Source organism: Oryctolagus cuniculus, chromosome X, assembly GCF_964237555.1.
Source record: "Oryctolagus cuniculus chromosome X, mOryCun1.1, whole genome shotgun sequence".
Lineage (NCBI taxonomy): Eukaryota > Metazoa > Chordata > Mammalia > Lagomorpha > Leporidae > Oryctolagus > Oryctolagus cuniculus.
In genome coordinates this window covers 72,239,423-72,259,894 of record NC_091453.1, presented here as the reverse complement: position 1 = coordinate 72,259,894, position 20,472 = coordinate 72,239,423, and the positions used below count along the sequence as shown (strand labels likewise).

The 20,472-nt window shown below is 43.1% G+C and overlaps 1 protein-coding gene across 27 annotated transcripts in view; it reads right to left on the bottom strand.

Moving 5' to 3' along the window:
- ATRX (ATRX chromatin remodeler) overlaps positions 1 to 19,627 on the bottom strand; it is a 201,291-nt gene extending 181,664 nt beyond the window's left edge. For 16 of the 27 annotated variants that reach the window (XR_011385580.1, XR_011385579.1, XM_051827346.2 and 13 more), the window contains exon 1: positions 19,362 to 19,621. Coding sequence is in view for 15 of the 27 variants with exons in the window: in XM_051827346.2 (XP_051683306.1) it covers positions 19,362 to 19,381 (20 nt within the window). In the remaining 12 variants the exon portion in view is untranslated. Of the gene's footprint in view, positions 1 to 10,106; positions 10,195 to 19,010; positions 19,126 to 19,361 lie in introns of those variants that run through there. The other 11 variants (XM_051827353.2, XM_070067083.1, XM_070067079.1 and 8 more) reach the window with 5 other exon arrangements.
- Positions 19,628 to 20,472: the final 845 nt, after the last annotated feature.

The following is a 20,472-nucleotide window of genomic DNA, read 5'->3' as shown; positions in this document are numbered from 1 at the left end:
AAAGAGAGATCATCCATCTGCTGGTTCAATCCCCCCAGATGCCCAAAACAGACAAAAATGGGCCAGGCCAAAGCCAGGATCCAAAAACTCCATCAGGGTGGCAGAAAACCAAGTATTTGTACCATTGTGTGTTGCCTTCCAGGCACATTAGCAGGAAGCTGGATCAGAAGCAGAGTATAGAGCTTTTTTTAAAGATTTATTTATTTGAAAGCCAGAGAGAGAGGAAGGAAACACACACACACACACATTTCCATCCACTGGTTCACTCCCCAAATGGCCACAGCAGCCACGTCTGGGCCAGGTCGAAGCCAGGAGCTTCACGCGGGTCTTCCACATGCAGGGGCCCAAGCACTTGGGCCATCTTCCGTTGCTGTCCCAGGCATATTAGCAGGGAGCTGGACAAGAAATGGAACAGCTGGGCCAAGAATCAGCGCCCATATGGCATGGCAGCATTGCAGGTGGTGGTTTTACCTGCTACACCACAACGCCAGCCCTCAGAGTAGTAAGTTTTGAACTGGCACTCCAATATGGATTGCAGGCAACCCAAAATGGTGGCTTAACCTACTGCACAACACCCAATCCACCCCACCCGCTTTGTAGGATTTTAATACATGCAATTACCATGTCCCATTCCCCAGTTCAATGGCAGCCAGACAGTGACCACATTTCCTAGTGTGACTTACAAATGCCAAAGGGAATAATGTGGACCTTATTCTCAAAGAATTGTGATTGCATGTTTTGTTCTGTCTGGTCAGTATCTGAGGAATTGGATCAGGGGCTTGCTTTTTTTTTTTTAAGATTTATTTATTTGAAAGACAGAGTTACACAGAGGGAGAAGGACAGGCAGAGAGAGAGAGAGAGGTCTCCTATCCATTAATTCACCCCCAATTAGCCGATTCAAAGCCAGGAGCCAGGAGCTTCTTCCAAGTCTCCCACGTGGGTGCAGGGGCCCAAGCACATGGGCATCTTCCACTGCTTTCCCAGGCCATAGCAGAGAGCTGGATTGGAAGTGGAGCAGCCAGGTCTCGAACCAGCGTCCATATAGGATACCAGCACTGTAGGTGGTGGCTTAATCGGTTAGGCCAGTCACAGCACTGGCCCCAGGGGCTTGCTTTTTAATCACATCTCTGAACTTTCTCAAGGCAGGAGGGGGGCAGTTCCAATGAAAGAAAGGGTTTTACCAAAACATTAAAAGGCAAAATATACTAGCCATGGACACCTGGGGTTAGAGATGACAGGTACAACAGTCAACAAACTAAAAAAGCAGGAATGGAAAAGGCTTTGGAAAGAGATAAATAGAAGGACGGCTCTGGAAGGCTCTAGCATAAAACAGGGAACTGGAACACCACGAATATGCCCAGGGGTGAATGTATGCTCAGAAAAGACATGACAAAAAAAAAATAAAGAAAAGACATGACAAGGCCATAACCTTAATCTTCTGGCTGACCTTTAGCTTTTGTGTAATTAAGAAGTGAAAGCTAAAAAAAGTTTTTAAGAGACTAAAAACTCAGACATTCCCCAACACTGAACCAATCTGCAAAGATCTAGGCATTTAGGGAAATCTCTATCAAATCACAAGCAGATCAATACGCTACTAGAACACTTCAGGACAAAGAATACAGTCTTTACCATAATTTAGAAATTTACTTAAGTAAAAACTAAAGAGGGAACATTCTGCTACAGCAGTTAATCTGCTGCTTGGGACACGCACACTCATATCAAAAGCACATTCCATATCTGAAGCCTCTGCTTCAGATCCTATTTCTTACTACTGCACATCCTGGGAGGCAGCAGCTGATAAGTCAGATATCTGAGCCCCTAGCACCCATGTGGGAGACAAAGACAGAGTTCCTGGCTCTTGACTTCAGCCTTGCCCAGGCCCCAACTGTTGCAGGTATTTGTGGAATAAACCAGCAGATGGAGTATCAATTCCCCCCTGCTCATTCTCCCCCTGCTCACTCTTTCAAACACATAAAAATGAAACTTTAAAAAACCTATAATCCACAACCAGCAACAAGCAGCAACCAACTCTGAAGAGGAGAGAAAACTTAATTTCCAGTACTACCACACATTACAATATTCAAAATGTTTTATTTCAACAGAAAATTGTGAGCATGCAAAGAAATAAGAAAGTATGGCCGTCCACAAGAAAAAAGAAATTAACAACTGTCCTTAAGGAAGCTAAGACACACAATTACTAAGCAAGGAATTTAAATACGATCAGAGAACTAAAGAAAATCATTGAGGGGTCAGCATTGTGGCTCAGTGCATTAAGCCGCTGAAGCAGGTTAAGCACCAACATCCCATCTGGGCACTGGTTCGAGCCTTAGCTGCACCACTTCCGATCCAGCTCCCTGCTAGCTAATGTGCCTGGGAGGGCAGCAGAAGGTGTCCCAAGTCCTTGGGCCCCTGCACCCATGTGGGAGGATCCAGGTGCAACTCCTGGTTGCTGGCTTCAACCAGGCACAGCCCAGGCCACTGCAGCCATTTGGGGAGTGAACCAGCCGATCTCAATCTCTCAATCTCTCAATTTCTCTCCCTCTCTCCCTCTCCCCCTCCCTTTCCTCTCTCCTTCTCCCTCCCTCTCTCCCTCCCTCTCTCTGTAACTCTACACTTCAAATAAATAAAATAAATCATAAAAACATTGAGAAAGAACTAAAGGAAAATTTCTTATCAAGTTAAGAATAAAGAAAAACACAAAAATTATAAAAAAAGGAACCAAATAATTTGGAGCTGAAAAGCACAGTAATGGAAATGAAAAATCTGCTATAAAGGGGTTCAATGGAAGATATTAACAGGGAGAAGAATCAGTGAACTTGAAGATAGCTCCACTAAACTTATCCACTACAAGAAGCAGAAACAAAAAAGAATGAAGAAAAATTAACAGTTTGAGAGGCCTGTGAAAAATCATCAGGCACACCAATACACAATACATGCATAATGAATCACAGAAGGAAAAAGGAACAGAATGAGTACTGAAGAATAATGGCAAAAAAAAAAAACTTGCCGAATTCCTTAAAATATATGAATCCAAAAATGTCAAAAAAAAAAAAAAAAACTCCAAGTTGGATAAACATGAAAAGATCCATACTGAGACAATATACTCAAACTGTCAAAAGCCAGGCCAACATTGAAAGCAGAGACAGAAGAGATATTTGTATGCCAATATTCTTAGCAGTGTTGTGGGGATTTAGTCCATGTTCTTGTCTCTCCACGTGTAAAAATACAGCCATTCATTTGAAAGATATACAAGAAAAAGACGGAAAACTCCCATCTTCAGATTTACTCTCCAAATGCCCATGGTGGTCAGGCCTGGGCTGAGGCCAAAGCTGCGAATGAAGAACTCAATCCAGGCTTCCGGTGTGGGTGACAGGAGCCCAATTACTTGAGCTGTTACTGTCTGCCTCTTACTGTGTGTGGTGGCAGGAGCTGAAGCTACTAGGTACTCTCATGTGGAATGTGGGTGTTTTGACGGCTAGGCTCAACTCCTCAGAAACTTTTTATATGTCTTGGTTTTTTTTTCTGTTTAATATAATATATTTAGAGAACTATAACATATTACCAATCATCTTCTAAAGTCCCTTTGGAGACTGGATTGACCATCTTCACTTTTAGATGTGCTTTATAGCTGTGTTTTTATTTGGAGTCATTTCCTGTAACCCCCTGAGGGAAGGTAAAATTTCAGTCTCCTGTTGCCTTTCATGTTTTGAGAGAGCTGCTGTTCAGTTAAAATGGAAAGGAACCCTGCATTTTGCTTTTCCAATCTTTTAAAGAAAACTGTGAGAAGAATAAACAGTTTGGAGAATTAATGCAAATTATTTCCCCGGATGCAATCAATAACATTTCTGGCAGTAAGTACAACTTAACTTAATGTCTTTTAGTATCAAGAATTCAAATTAGATTATATAAAAATTTAGAAACACTTAAATTCCTTAAAATACAATGATAAATACAAAGAAGGAGGTACCTTTCTCTGAAGGGAGGAGAGAACTTCCACTTTGACTACGACCTTGTCTAAATATGATCAGAGTTGGTGAACTCAAAGGCTTCCATAGCCTTGGCAACTCATGACAAGAGCCTAGGGTGATTACTGATGCCATAAACAAGAGTGTCCATTTGTTAAGTCAACAACAGGAGTCACTGTGCACTTACTCCTCATGTAGGATCTCTGTCCTTAATGTGCTGTACATTGTGATTTAATGCTATAACTAATACTCAAACAGTATTTTTCACTTTGTGTTTCTATGTGGGTGCAAACTGTTGAAATCTTTACTGAATATATGCTAAACTGATCTTCTGTATATAGAGAGAATTAAAAATGGATCTTGATGTGAATGGAAGGGGGGAGGGAGAGGGAAAGGGGAGGGTTGCGGGTGGGAGGGAAGTCATTGGGGAGGGGAAGCCAATGTAATCCATAAGCTGTACTTTGGAAATTTATATTCATTAAATAAAATTAAAAATAAAATAAAAAAATACAATGATAAATTAAAAAAAAAATACAACTGAAGAGGCCAGCGCTGTGGCGCAGAAGGTTAAAGCCCCAGCCTGTGGGGCGGCACCGCGGCTCACTAGGCTAATCCTGCGGGGCAGGCACACCGGTTCTAGTCCCAGTCGGGGCGCCGGATTCTGTCCCGGTTGCTACTCTTCCAGTCCAGCTCTGCTGTGGCCCGGGGAAGGCAGTGGAGGATGGCCCAAGTGCTTGGGCCCTGCACCCGCATGGGAGACCAGGAGGAAGTACCCGGCTCCTGGCTTCGGATCAGCGCAGTGTGCTGGCCGTAGCAGCCTTTTGGGGTGAACCAACAGAAAAAGGAAGACTTTTTAACTCTGCCTGCCAAAAAAAAAAAAAAAGCCGCAGCCTTTAGAGTCAGCATCCTACATGAGCACCAGTTCAAATCCCAGCTACTCCACTTCCTATCCAGCTCCCTGCTAATACACCTGGGAAAACAGCAGAGGATGGTCCAAGTCCTTGGGCCCTTGCACCACCAATATGGGCGACCAGGAAGAAGCTCCTGGATCCTGGCTTCAGATGGGCTCAGCTCCAGCTGTTGTGGCCATTTGGGGAGTGACCCAGTGGATGGAAGACATCTAACTCTTTCAAATAAATAAAATAAATCTTTAAAAAACAAAAAAGCCAAACATAAGGGGCAGGCTTATGGCATAGCAGGTAAAGCTGCAGCCTGTGACACCACACCCTCATGGGCACCAGTTCATGTCTGTGCACCTGCTCTACTTCCAATCCCTGTTACTATCTGGGAAAAGCAGCAGAAGATGGCTCAAGTGCTTGGCCCCTGCTACCCATGTGTGAGACCCAGATGAAATTCCTGGCTTTGTTCTGACCCAGAGCTGGTTATTGATTTGAGGCCATAGGGGAAGTAAAGCTGTGGATGGAAAATTATTTCTGTGTCTCTCCCCCCACCTGCACTAACTCTTTCAAAATTAAATAAATTCTTTTGTAAAGTTTTATTCCTATTTTTAGAGCTGTAAGAAGGAGGTCTTTAGGGTACAGTCGAAGCTTTCTTTTTCTCCAAAAGAAAACTAAAAATTTTAATGGGTTTTAGAGGGCAGAGATGGGGGAGAGGGGATGGCACTGGTTTCAACAACTCAGGCAGGTAACTCAGCATCCATCCAGAAATATTAGAAAAACGTTTAGAATCCAGATGTTAAATAAAAATCACAGAAAGTGACTGGTAATATTTAAGAAAATAATTTATTTTAAACTTCTACTATGATGTTTGTAATGGGGGAGGGAGAAGAAAGCATACCCAAAATTCATCTTAACCCACCCTGAAACCCCATCTTTTACCCAGTCTATTCTACCCCTGATATAACACTAAACTTCTATATTACTAGAACAGATTGTATCACTCAATTGGTACTTAGCATGTGCTATTTGGGGAGGGGGTGACTAGAGTTGGAGGTATAATCCTTGTCTAAAAAGCTATTGTTAAAAAAAAAAACTATTCTACTTTCTCATTATTTCCAGTGTTTGGCATAATGCTCAATATACATGGTATAGTCTCAAATATGCCACCCCCATGCTCAACACACTCAAAGTTTTCCCATGTTTATATATAAGGATAAAATACACATTCTTAAGCATAGCATTCAAAGTTCTAAGTCACACACTCCTTACCAATCTTACCATAACTCTTAGCTCAAAGCAGATTCTCCTTCCCTTTTTCCACTTACTTTTCTTTTACTTCTCTTATAATAAGCAACATATTCTGTTTATATTAATTTGTTTAAAATTCAGAGGAGCCTCCACTGCAACAGCCCCATGATGGAGAAAACTGGTCTGGGTTCATCTTTTTATCCCATGTGGGAGTTAACAAATTGCCTTGCATAGAGAAATAATAAATGCCTATCATAATGAAAATAATGTTGAGTATTAAAAAGAAACAAACTCTAAAGTCATTTAGTAGTCTTAAATATTTTCCCTTCTGATTAAAGATGTTCAGTAAACTGTACTGAATGCACTACAGTCAGCCTTTGAAAGAAATTTATTCTTTCACATGCTTAATAAGAAATTCAGTCACTATAATATGAAAAATACACCCTTATTTCCTTTTTAGCTAGAAACTCAAAATACACAATGAAAACTCATAATTAAGGTGTTTGGTTTTGAACTTAGAAAGGTGGAAAGGGAAAAAGCATGAAAAATGAGAGGCAGTTTCACTTTATTTGGTTCCCCAATTATAAAAAAACCAAGCCTAACTTAAAATCTTGAAATTAAATGGTAAAGTCTGAGTTGATTAGTAATTTTAGTATTAAAAGCAATAAAAACATTTTAAAATGTAATAAAAGCAAAAGTGCCATGTGCCTCCTCATAAAATGTGCTGAAAAGGATATTATCAGTTCATAGAACAAGGGCATATCAAACAGTTCAAGGGAAAATGGACATAAAAATTTGAGTTTGGGGTGGCCATTTCGCTCAGCAGTTAAGACTACTGCTTGGGACGCCAGCATCCCCTGTCTTGAGTGCCTAGGTTCAAGTCACAACTCCACTCATCATTCCTGTTTCTTGCTGATGTACACCTGGGAACGCAGCACTTAATGGTTTAAGTGCTTGGTTCCCTGCCACCCACCCACAAGGGAGACCACAGACTGAGTTCCAGACCCTTGGCGTCAGTCTGTCCCTTCCTGCCTCTCCCTGTGTCTATGTCTGTCTCTCTGAATCTTTCACCCCAATCTGTGTCTTTCAAATAATTTTTTAAAAAATAAATAATAATTTTAAGAATTCTAAGGAGTAGGCATTTGGCAGAGTGGTTAAGATACTATTTGTGATGCCCTCATTCCCTATCAGAGTTCCTGGGTTTGAATCCCAGCTATGCTTTCAATACCAGTTTCCCAATAATGTGCAACCTGGGAGGCAGTAGGTGATAGCTCAAGTACTTGAATCCCTGTCACACACATGGGGGATCTGGATTGATTTCTGACCTCCTGGCTTTGTCCTAGTCCAGCTCCAACTGTTGTAAGCATTTGAGGAGCACATAGCAGGTGGAAGATTTCTCCCTGTCTTCCTCTGTCTCTCCGCCTTTAAAATAAATGAACAGGGGCCGGTGCTGCAGTATAGAGGGTAAAGTCACTGCCTGCAGTGCTGGGATCCCATATGGGTACTGGTTCGAGTCCCGGCTGCTCCACTTCCGATCCAGCTCCCTGCTAATGCGGCTGGGAAAGCAGTGGAGGATGTCCCAAGTCCTTGGGCCCCTGCACCCACATGGAAGACCCAGAAGAAGCTCCTGGCGCAGCTCCAGTCATTGCAGCTAACTGGGGAGTGAACCAATGGATGGAAGACCTCTCTCTCTCTCTCTCTCTCTCTGTGCCTCTCCTCTCTCTGTGTAACTTTCAAATAAATAAATAAATCTTTAAAAAAAAGAACATACATTTTTGAAAAATTAATAAAAAGTGTGAATTTCTTTTGCACAAAAACAATTTTGAAATCTATTCATAACCTGTATTCACAACATTTTCCATATACTAAACTCACGCATTTGACTCCATTCTTCCACAGATTTTTGAAGTGCTCACACATTCCTACCAAACTACCAATCAACTGACCTATGTACTTTCTTCTTTTTAATTTTTATTTTTTAAAGATTTATTTTATTTATTTGAAAGACAAAATTATAGAGAAAGGTCTTCCATCCGCTGGTTCACTCCCCAGTTGGCCGCAATGGCCAGAGCTGCGCTGATCCAAAGCCAGGAGCCAGGAGCTTCTTCCAGGTCTCCCACATGGGTGCAGGGGCCCAAGACTTAAGACCATCTTCTACTGCTATCCCAAGCCATGGCAGAGAGCTGGATCGGAAGAGGAGCAGCGGGGACTGGAACTGGCGCCCATACGGAATGCTGGCGCTTCAGGCCAGGGCTTTAACCCACTGCACCACAGCACCAGTCCCAGCCTATGTTCTTTCAAAAATGGCAAAAAAACAGCCCCTTAAAAATATTTTTCTTGATACTAAAACAGGACGCAGCTCCAGCCGTTGCGGCCATCTGGGCAGTGAACCAGCGGATGGAAGACCTCCCTCTCTGTCTCTACCGCTCTCTGTGACTCTTTCAAATAAATAAAATAAATCTTTAAAAAAATAATAATAATACTAGAACAGGCCATGGGCGTTTAGTCTAACTGTTAAAACTAGGATTGAGCCGGCGCCGTGGCTCAATAGGCTAATCCTCCACCTTGCGGCGCCGGCACACCGGGTTCTAGTCCCGGTTGGGGCGCCGGATTCTGTCCCGGTTGCCCCTCTTCCAGGCCAGCTCTCTGCTATGGCCAGGGAGTGCAGTGGAGGATGGCCCAGGTGCTTGGGCCCTGCACCCCATGGGAGACCAGGAAAAGCACCTGGCTCCTGGCTCCTGCCAGGATCAGCGCGGTGCGCCGGCTGCAGCGGCGGCCATTGGAGGGTGAACCAACGGCAAAAGGAAGACCTTTCTCTCTGTCTCTCTCTCTAACTGTCCACTCTGCCTGTCAAAAAAAAAAAAAAAAAAAAACTAGGATTGAATGTCCACATCCCACAAGAGTACCTGGGTCAATACCTAGTTCTTTTTTTCTAAAGATTTATTTATTTATCTCAAAGACAGCTACAGAGAGGCAAAGGCAGAAAGAGTTCTTCCAACCGCTGGTTTGCTCCCCAGATGGCTGCAATGGCTGACGCGGAGCTGATCCGGAGCAAGGAGCTTTTTCCAGTCTCTCACGTGGGTGCAGGGGTCTAAGCACCTGGACCATCTTCTATTACTTTCCCAAGCCATAGCAGAGAGCTGGATAGGAAAGTAGCTGGGTCTCAAACCAGCGCCCATAAGGGATACCGGCACTACAGGTAGCAGCTTTACCCACTACACGATAAAACCAGCCCCAATACCTAACTCTTGATTCCAGCTTTCCATCAATGGAAATGATGGAAGGTACCAGTGATGACTCAAATAATTATGTCCCTGCCACCGACAAGGAAGACCTGGACTGAGTTCCTAGCTCCAGGTTCAACACACCCCCCACACCCAGTCATGGTGGGCATTTGAAAGAGGAAGCCAGAGGATGGGGAAAGTGCTCTCTTGCACATGGACACATGTGCATGCTCATTCTCACACTATCATTCTTTCTCTCATAAATAACATTTTTAAAAATTAATTTAAAAAACAAATAACACTAGAATGATTTTTTGAGGAGAGAAAAAACTGAGTAATTACCCAAGATGTCTAATTGTGTAATACAAGTTGTTAAAGTTATGATACAAGCTCCAAGGGGCAGTGCCCTCATCTGTCTTGCTCATCAACATAGTACTTAAAACAATTCCTGGGGCAGGTGGTGTAGGACAAAGGGTAAAGCCGCCACTTAGGATGCACCAGTTCAAATCCCCGCTACTCCGCTTTTGTTCCCGCTTCCTGCTAACAAGCCAAAAAGGCAGCACATGATGGCTCAAGAACTTGGATTCCTACCACCCATGTGGGAGACCCAGATCAAGTTCCTGGCTCCAGGCTTCAGCTTGGCCCAGCCCTGGCTGCTACAGTCATTTGGAAGACTGAACCAGTAAAGGAAGATATCTCTCTTCCACCCTCTCTCTCTCTAGATGAAAATAAACATTTAAAAAAAGAAATGCATAAATATGGTGCTTTACCTTGAAAAAGATGAAGTTTACATGTGGAAGAGGACGCCAGAAGGGTTGCAGCTTGTGAATTATTATGAAGTGGTGAAAAAAAGGTTATCTGAAATCAGACGGAAAATTTTAACAACAGATGTAGATGGGTATGACTTGCTTATAACACAAGTGGTGAAGCTGGTAGATGTTTGAGGTGTGTGCACATATTTCTATGCAGCTCTGTTCAGCAGGGTGCAGTTTCCTGTATTCAACGCACCTCTTTCTATAAAGAGTCAGTAAATATTTTGGGCTTTATGGGCCACAGGTCTCTGATATAAAATGGATTGTGTTGCAAAAGCAGCCACAGTCAATATAAACAGGCATTGCGTATGTTCCAACAGAACTTTAATTACAAAAAAGGCCTCTCGTTGGTAGGCCATAGTTTGCTGACCCCTGATGCTACAGAGGAAATCCCTCATAAGCAGGCTTTGTGCCAAAACTGCTCCCTAATAAATCAATCTTGCACATTTTTCAAAACAAGTACTGTAAAAGCACTAACTTCATGTTATTAAATAAATCAAAAATAATAAAATCCAAATAAGCAAAATAATCCAGTATTACTAACAAATATTTTTTAATTTGGATTTTTATAAGTCAAATGTTATCCAAGTTAACTGACCATCTCAAATATACAAAATAAAGACAACTAAGGATAGATTTTGATGCCTCATTCAAAACCTGCATACAATTTGACACAATCTTTAAGTACATAATACTTTTGACAGTTCTGAATTGAAATCAGACTCATTCACAACGGCAGATGTAGTTTTTACAAGATCATGAAACCAAAAAAGCTAACATAAAAAATGCATGATTGGGGCCGGTGCTGTGGCTCACTTGGTTAATCCTCCACCTGCAGCGCCAGCATCCCATATGGGTACCAGGTTCTAGTCCCAGTTGCTTCTCTTCCAGTCCAGCTCTTTGCTGTGGCCAGGAAAAGCAGTGGAGGATGGCCCAAGTGCTTGGGCGCCTGCACCCACATGGGAGACCAGGAAGAAGCACCTGGCTCCCGGCTTCAGATCAGCACAGCTCCAGCCGTGGCGACCATTTGGGGAGTAAACCAACGGAAGGAAGACCTTCCTCTCTGTCTCTCTGTCTGTCTATAACTCTACCTGTCAAATAAAAATAAATAAATAAATAAATAAATAAATAAAATTAAAAATGCATGATAGGGGTTGGCACTGTAGCATAGCAAGTTAAGCTGCCGACCACAGTGCCTACAGTGCTGGCATCCCATATGGGCACCAGTTCAAGTCCTGGCTGCTCCACTTCCAATCCAGCTCTCTGCTATGGCCTGGAAAAGCAGTGGCAGATGGCCTAAGTCCTTGGGCCCCTGCACCCGCATGGGAGACCTGGAGGAGCTCCTGCCTTCGGATCGGCCCAGCGCCGGCCATTTGGCCATTTGGGGAATAAACCAGCAGATAGAAAACTTCTCCTTCTCTCTCTCTCTCCCTCCCCCCCTCTCTCTGCCTCTACCTCTCTATAACTCTCTGCCTTTCAAATAAATAAATCTTAAAAATGCATGAATAGTTATATAATATGTGTCCAAGAGTTAATTTAAAAATTCTAAATTGACCTTCTTCCAAATAGAAAACGTTAACATACACAACATTCCTTTCTGCAAGCTGGTATTCCACACAACTGGAATTCTACTGTAGTCTTCTTTGTCAAAATTATACCCATCTCCCAAGGGTCAGATTCAAATGCTATCTCTCTATAAATCTTCCTTAGTCCCCATTATAAATAGCTTTCTGGTGTGGGTGTTTGGCCTAGAGGTTATGACACCAGTTAGGATGCCTACATCCCATATCAGAATACATAAGATTCAATTCTAGGCTGGAGCTCCTGATTCCAGCTTCCTGCTAATGTGGACCACGGGAGGAAGTGGTGATGGTTCTAGTTGTATCCCTGTCATCCATGTGGGAGACCTGGATTGAGGTCCTGGCTCCAGGCATTGGCTCCTGGCCCAGCCTCCAGCCATTACAGGAATGTGGAGAATGAACCAGTGGATGGGAGCTAGATCTATCACTCTCAAGTAAAGTAAAACAAAACGTCTTTCTGCTCTGAACTCCCACATCAACTTATTTTTTTATCTCAGGCAACAGTTACTACTTTATAGCCTGCTCCAAAACTATTTGTTCATATCTTCTTTCCTTTGCTATGTAGAAAATAAGACTAATCTCTTTAAAAACTTTCAAAATCTATTTTTATTTATTTGAAAGCCACAGAGGCAGGAGAACAGAGATCTTCAACCTGCTGGTTAACTCACTAAATGCCTACAACAATCAAGGTTAAACTAGGCTGAAGTGAGGAGACAAGAACTCCATACAGGTCTCCTGTAAGAGTGGCAGGAACCCAACCACTTGAGTCATCCACCACCTGCTACCTCCCACAGTACAAATTAGCAGGAAGCAAAGCCAGGACTCAAACTCAGGCACTCTGATATGGGATGCAGGTGTCCATAGTAGCATCCTAATCTGCACCAAACGCTCACCCCCATAAAACTAATCTTTATCCATACTAATCCCACTGACCTGATCCCTAGTCCCAGCTACTCCTCTTCCAGTCCAGCTCTCTGCTGTGGACTGGGAAGGCAGTGGACGATGGCCCAAATGCTGATCTACCTCTCACGCCAACCTTTAACTGCTAATTTATTCAAGACTAAGTACAAATACCATCTCCTCTGTGAAACTGTCCTATAAATCCTCAAAATTAAGCTTTCCTTCATTCCTGACCCCTAGTACAAACCAACATATTTCCATATCAGCACTGCTAAGAAAGTCTTAAAGAGGCAAGAATTCTGTTTTATTATCCTTTGCATAACCTAGCTCAGTGCAGTGCCTTGCCCGTACTTGATCACTAGTACTGGATAAACTAACAAAACATTCCCCCAAAATACAGAAGGTAGGATATACACCTGTAGACACTTTTTCTATACCAATAATTTTTAAAGCAAATATCATGTGGAACAGTTAATAAGTGAGCTGGACACTAGGAATGGCTACTTCAAACCATCAAAAGTCTCAAAGACAGAATCTGAAAATAGTGGCTACCATGCAAAATTGAAACAATCTTTTCCCAGAAGAAAAAGAGCAATTAGCAGGGCTGGCACTGTGGCGTAGCAAGTAAAGCCACAGCTTGCAGTGTCGGCATCCCATATGGGTGCCAGTTTGAGTCCTGGCTGCTCCACTTCCAATCCAGCTCTCTGCTATGGCCTGGGAGAGCAGTAGGAGATGGTCCAAGTCCTTGGGCCCCTGGACCCGCATGGGAGACCCGTAAGAAGCTCCTGGCTTCAGATGGGCGAGCTCCGGCCATTGCGGCCATCTGGGGAGTGAACCAGCAGATAGAAGACCTCTGTCTCTGTCTCTACCTCTCCCTGTAACTCTTTCAAATAAATAAAATAAATCTTTAAATAAATAAGTAAAAAGTATCATCAATAGTCATAAAAGAAATACACTAGACATAGTAATCTTTCAAAACAGAACATATCCGGAGCCACGATAATTTTAGATATCCAGCAAAAATATTTTTACTTCTCCATAAATGTTTGCACAAGTATTTGTTCAGGATATCATGACATTAGCAACAAACATCTGCACTCTAACCAAATAAGTTTATAGTAAATAAAAGATGTTCATACATTCAATAAAGAAACTTTCCTGGGGCAAGCATCTGGCATAGCTGTTAAAGACACCCAGGTTCTATATCAGAGTGCCCAAGCTGCACTCCTGGCTCTGGCTCTTACGTCAAGCATCCCACTAATGCAAACTCTGGGAGACAATGGTGATAACTGAAGAAACTGAGTTCCTTCCACCCATGCAGGGGAAAGCTGGATTGAGTATCCAGCTTCAATACCAGTCTAGCCTTAGCCATTGTAGGCATTTGGGGAGTAAACCAGAAAAAGAAGTTCTCCTGCCTCTGAAATAAATAAAAAATAATAAGGGGTGGGCTTTTGGTATACTAATTAAGTCACCACTTGGTATGCCCACATACCACTGCCAGAGTGTCTGGTTTGACTCCCAGCTCCTCTGCTTTTGATTCAGCTGCTTACTAATGTATATCCTTGGAGGCAGCAGATAGTGGCTCAAGTACTTGTGTGTCTCTGCCATCCACATGGAAGATCTAAATAGAGTTCCAGGCTCCTGGCTTCAGCCTGGCTCAACCGTGGCTGTTGCAGGCATTTAGGTATAGAACCAGTGAATGAAAGACACTCCCTCTTTCAAATAAAATGAAAATAAATGTTAAAAAAGGAAACTTTCCCTCATAATTACCCTTCTCCCAAGCCCCCGAAAGGAAACTATAACAAAAAATTAAACACTCAGATAAGTACAATTATTTTTTAAAAATTACTTCGTAGAAGTGAAAAATATTTGACACAGAGCCAGCGCCATGGCTCACTTGGTTAATCCTCCACCTGCAGCGCCAGCATCCCATATGGGCGCCAGGTTCTAGTCCTGGTTGCTCCTCTTCCAGTCCAGCTCTTTGCTGTGGCCCAGGAGGACAGTGGAGGATGGCCCAAGTGTTTGGGCTCCTGCATCCACATAGGAGACCAGGAAGAAGCACCTGGCTCCTGGCTTCGGATTGGCGCAGCGCCAGCCGTAGCGGCCATTTGGGGAGTGAACCAACGGAAGGAAGACCTTTCTCTCTCTCTCTCTCTGTCTATGACTCTACCTGTCAAAATTAAAAAAAAAAAAAAGTTTGGCACAGTGGTTAACGCCACACCTTGGATACCTGTATCCCATTTAAGAGACCCTGGGTTCAAGTCCTGGCTTTCCTTCTGATCCTTCTGATCCAGCTTTCTACCGAAGCCCACCTTGGGTGGCAGCAGGTCACAGTTCAGGTGACTGGGTCCCTGTCACCCATGTGGGAGACCAGGATTAAGTTCTCAGCTCCTGGCTTTGGCCTAGCCCTACCCTGGCTGATGTGGTTATTTGAGAAGCAAACCCCTGGACAGAAGCTCTTTCTCTCTTTCAGCTAATTTTTTTATGTGTCTTAAAAAAAAATAACTTTATAGAACATCTAGTACAAGTTCATCTGCAAATAACAAAGCAGAGGCCAGGAAAGGATAAATTATTTGTCCAAGATAATATGTACAATCAGTTATGCAACAGAGCTGTAACTAGAAATCCCAGGTTTGGCTCACAACTTAGTGTTCATTCCTTTTAGTTCAGCAGTTCTCAAATTCTTTAGTCTTAGAACCTCTCATATTGTTAAAAACTAATGAGGACCCCAAAGAACTTAATCATACTATCTTTTAAAAACCACTGTTATAAGCATTTTACCTCCCCAGAATACCTACAGGCTTTATCAACAGCTGTTAAACTAACTCCCATTTTAGAGATGGAGAAATGAAAGTTAACACATGTCAGCTCAAGCTGATAAAACAAACATTAGATACAGGTACAGAAAGACATTTCTTTTACTATCCTGCTATATTCAACATTCCCAAATGAAAATCTATGCATCTTTTTCACTGGTTTAAACCACTTTAAAAATGTCCTAGAAAACAGGGTCTGGGAGAAAGTATCCAATTGAAGGATTGCCTGTATCCAGTGACTCAGTCATTTACACTCCAAAAGTGGGAGGCCATTGTTGTGCAGGTTAAGCCACCACAGGAGACGCTGGCATCCCATATCAGAGTGCTACAGCTCTTCCAATTCAGCTCCTAGCTAAGGTGCCTGGGAAGGCAACAAAAGATGGCCCAAATACTTGGGCCCCTGCCACCCGCTGTGGGAGACCCTGATGGAGTTCCTGGCTCCTGTTTTTCAACCTGGCCCAGCTCTAGTCATGGTGGTCATTTGGGAAGTGAAGCAGTGGATGAAACATCTGTCTCTCCCTCTCTCTGTTGCTGCCTTTCAAGTAAATAAATCATTTTTAAAAAGTGAAATACATACATATACAATTTCTTAGAAAATACTATTTCACACACCTGTAATCCATATAAATATGAAATTTTTTTAAGCACTCCATCTATCTTACCTCTAAAAGTGCAATATGTAACTGAAAGCCATGCCAGCTATATCAAGGGTTGCAAATAGTAAGAACTGGCCTGATCAAAATTAATGTCACAGAGGCAGGTGTTTGGCCTAGGGGTTAAGACATCTCCTGACACACCCACTTCCCACCCAGGAGTACCTGAGTTCCAGTCCTGAATTCATTCCCAATTCCAGCTTCCTGCTAATGCACACCCTGGGAGGCAGCCCTGCTTACCCATATGGGAAAACTTGGATTTGGTTCCCAGTTTCAGCCTGGCCTGGCTATTGCCAGCATTGGGAGAATGAACCACTGGATGGGGGAATATACACTCACATTCTTGCTGTTTCTCTCTGCCTCCCAGATAAATAAAATTAGGTAAAAATTAGTCACAAATGTCACCCTAACCCATTACATAATCAAACAATTGGTATTTAAATGCTTTAAAAACTTAATAACATTTACCTCACCTCCCCCTCCACAGGCCTGGCTAAATGCTGTTCATATAGTAGAGATGCAAATATTTCACAAATAACATATTTCAAAAAGTAGGTTACTATGCAACTGCTTGTTAACTACCACCTTAACAGACACTTCCTAATATATTCAACATCTCTCAATTTAAACAACGTCTTTTTAAATTTAAGACTACCATCATGTTATACAGCTTTCAAGTAATCAGTTGCCATAAGGATTAGAATCATAAATTCCATTTAATCTCCCTGTACCAAGACCTGAAAACAGTTTCTCAGGCAATCAGATGCTCATGCTTCATAAAGTCAAAACTTGAAGAAACATGCCACCCTTTTTTTTAGAACAAAACAACCAATCAACAACGACCACAAAAAATAAAAAAAAACCTTTTGAAAACAACAAAAACCTTTGACGACTGAGCCACTGATTAGTCTATGTATGACTTAGCCAGGTCATTGGTTTACTTTCTTCTCTCTTGCCTTTTGACTATTTTTCAACCACAGAATCCTAGAACATTTTTTATATGAAAAAGAGAATTAAGCATGATGTAGCATTGTAGGTTCAACTCAAACATTACCTGTCAGAATCTCCTTTAACTATGATTATGGGTTGGGAGACAAATGATGCTTCAGCCTGAGACAGTTCTTCTTACCACCCACCTGGAGCGCTTTCACAGTAAACAAACAGGGGTCTCACACTTTTTAATTAATTCCCTAAATCTATATATATTTATTTCCTGGAATTAAGCATTTCTGTTATCACTACATAGTAGTTTATAAATAGCTACAAAATCCCAGAACCACTCAAACTTCTCCCATTGTAATGTTTGAACTCAATTAAAATGGTCACAATCAGGTTAGACCTGGCAACTCAATGAGGCATTAATGCCTCAGGGTTAAAAACATAAGCTGTAGAGTTCCAGCTCCACCAATTAATTACAAGCTGTATAACTTTGGTCAAGTTCATTGACTTCCCTGCCTCATAGTTTTCCTTATTTTACAAGTGGGGAGGAAAATACAAACATACCCCATAGGGCAGTTTAGAACTAATCAAGACTACACAGATAAAGGACAGAAATAAAAACTCAACTTTTAATTATCATCATTACTCTTTCCACCAAGATTTATAAAAATTCAAGGCCAGTGAAAAACTGATCCTGGTATAAAATGAATTATTGTATTAAAAAATTCTATACTCCCTAAGGAAAGGAAGAAAAATCCAACTTTAACCTATGATTTTAAGGGTAGCCCCTGTGAGACTTATAAATCTAGACATCACATTTAACTATCAGATACACCATTCATGAATATGAACATGAGTGCCTGATAATACCAGCCAACAAGTTGTACTGTGTACCTCTTGCAAGCCCAAAACCCATAAAGATATGTTGTACTTGAGCCAATTAATACAATTCAGAAATCAAGGCCACAATCTTTAAACAACCAGAAATCTATAAACTAAGAACTAAAGCACATTTTTCCCCAAGGTAAAGAATACAGCATCTATCTGCTGCTTATTAAAACAGAAAAAGAGGCATAATAAGTATCATAGGCTCATCCTCTAGCTACACTCCTCAAAATCTATACTATCCTAATAGCTATTCAAAGGCATATCCTGCCAACTGTAAATGCAATTCTGATAACATGCTCCCTGTGATTTTATGTTGCCACTGGGCGCCAAGGATGCATTTCAGAGTAGAAAAATTAGTTAATTCAAGTCGTGGGATGAAAAATCAAAATGTCAAACTTCCTGAAACCAAACCGGCCACCTGCGTGAAAGTGCTATACATTTCCTATTAACTACCCAAATTTTCAGACGCTGTCAAGAGGTAAATCAAAAACACACGGGAAAAACACAACCAAATAAACGTGCTTAATTGGTAAAGGCGGCCTGCCAGGCACAGCTACCCTCGCAATAAATCTTACTTCGCATCAAGTCACGTTAACCTACTCCCTCCCTATCCTTCATGGAATAAATAAATGCAGGGTCTCATTGCTTCTAGTGGAAATCCAGAAAGTGGGGTAACATTTGAGGTCCCACGAAAGCTAGACTTAACAAAAAGTACTCTACCCGGGTCCCTCGGGAAGCAAAACCCTGAGAGTTAGTAAACCCTCGCCGAAAATAAATCCAAGACTACCCTTCACAATCCGGAGTAGAGATGGAATCGAAATACCTGGTGATAACCCCCCGCACTCCCCCGCCTCCCACTCACCGCAAAAAGGAAAGCCTCATCTGCACGGACTGCAGGGGGAAAAAATAAAATCCCGCAGAGCCCGGGTACTTCCCGTCTCCAGCGATCTCAACGCCACTAAGTCGTCCCAGGATCTCACATCCTCCCGACTGCCCGCCCCTCCCCCCTCTTCTCAACCTCCACCGCCCCCCCCGCCCCGCTTCTTCCCCACGCAGTTTCTAGGCCCAAAGATTAGGAAGAATTACCGGAATACCAAAGACCGCCTCCGACCTCGATCTCGGGGGTCTCAATCCCACAGGCATCAAAAACCAAACAGAGGAGGCCAACCAGGCTTCACTGCCGTGGGGCGGTTGGAGGAATCGCCCAACACCCCAGGCCGCGCCCCCCCACTCCCACCCCCACCCCCACCCCCACCCCACCCCCACCTCCGGTAAGAGCCTTTAGCCGAAACCCTCTCACCTCCAGGGAAAAAGATACCTGTCTCTGCTGAGCAACGCACTGGCGTAACCTACCCAGCGAAAACCTTCCCAGGCACCCGACTCCAAAAGTACCCAGGCCCGACCCGCTAGGGCCCGTGAGAAGGGGTTGCGTTTTACCTCATGGGCTCAGCGGTCATGTTTTCGCTTGAGAGCCGCGTACGTTTCTGTGACTGCTGGGCGCCGCTCTGCGCTCCTCACCGCACCGTTACGATAGAAATGACCTGAGCCTTAGTAGTCACTGTAGCTGGTGCTGGATCCTCCCCACAGCTCAAAGGCCGATACCACAGCCACCGCTGCAGGAGCCGCGGAAACAAAGCGCCGCCGCCGCCGCCGCCATTTTGTTGGGCCGAGGCTCGAGCCAGAGAATTGGCGCGTCCTCCCTCTTCCTCTTTCCGTTAACCATTGGCTACCTCCTCCACAGTGCAGATTTCTATTGGCTACAGAAATTCACCTTCTTTGGGGGCCTGTTGCTAAGGCGATCTACGTCATTTGATCCCCTCCACCTTTCGCTGGGGGTCCGATACAATCCCAACTGACCTGAAAGTGACGTCTTTTTACTTTATTCAGAAAATGCTTTTTTGTGCCATCCCCTGTTCTTTCACATCCTGACGAAACAATGAAAGCAGTTTATGTTTATTGAGAGTTTACTATATACCCGGCACTGCACTACTCCCTTGCTGCAATTATCTCATCTAATCCCGTACCCTCTAGGGTAGACAGACCTATATTTGCCAGATGAGGAAACCAAGAGACAGTCTGCCAGCAGTAGAGCCAAGATTCATACCTGATACCGCACTGTAAACTGCTAATCTGCAGCCCGCTGCGCGATAAAACGCCTGCTGGCTCCAGTCCCCCTGCTGTTCCAATGCTCAGCTTCACACGCAGCTCCCTGCTAAGGAACCTGGGAAGGCAGATCCCCCAGCTGCTTGGGCCTGCCCCCACCACGTAGGAGGCCCGGATGGAGTTCCAGATTCCTAGATTAGGCCTGGTCCAACCCCATCCCCGCCCCGTTGCGGCCACTTAGGAAGTGAATCAGCGGATGGAAGATCCCTTTTACTATCTATCTCTCCCTCTTTCTCTGTAACTCTGCCTTTATTTTTTAAAAATTAGCAAACCAGTAATCTATATAGCCATCTTATATAAATATTTCCTTTCCTATATTCTAGGTTATCATCAAGTTATTTTCCTAACTATATGCTTTCTTTATAACATTCAGCATACTAACATA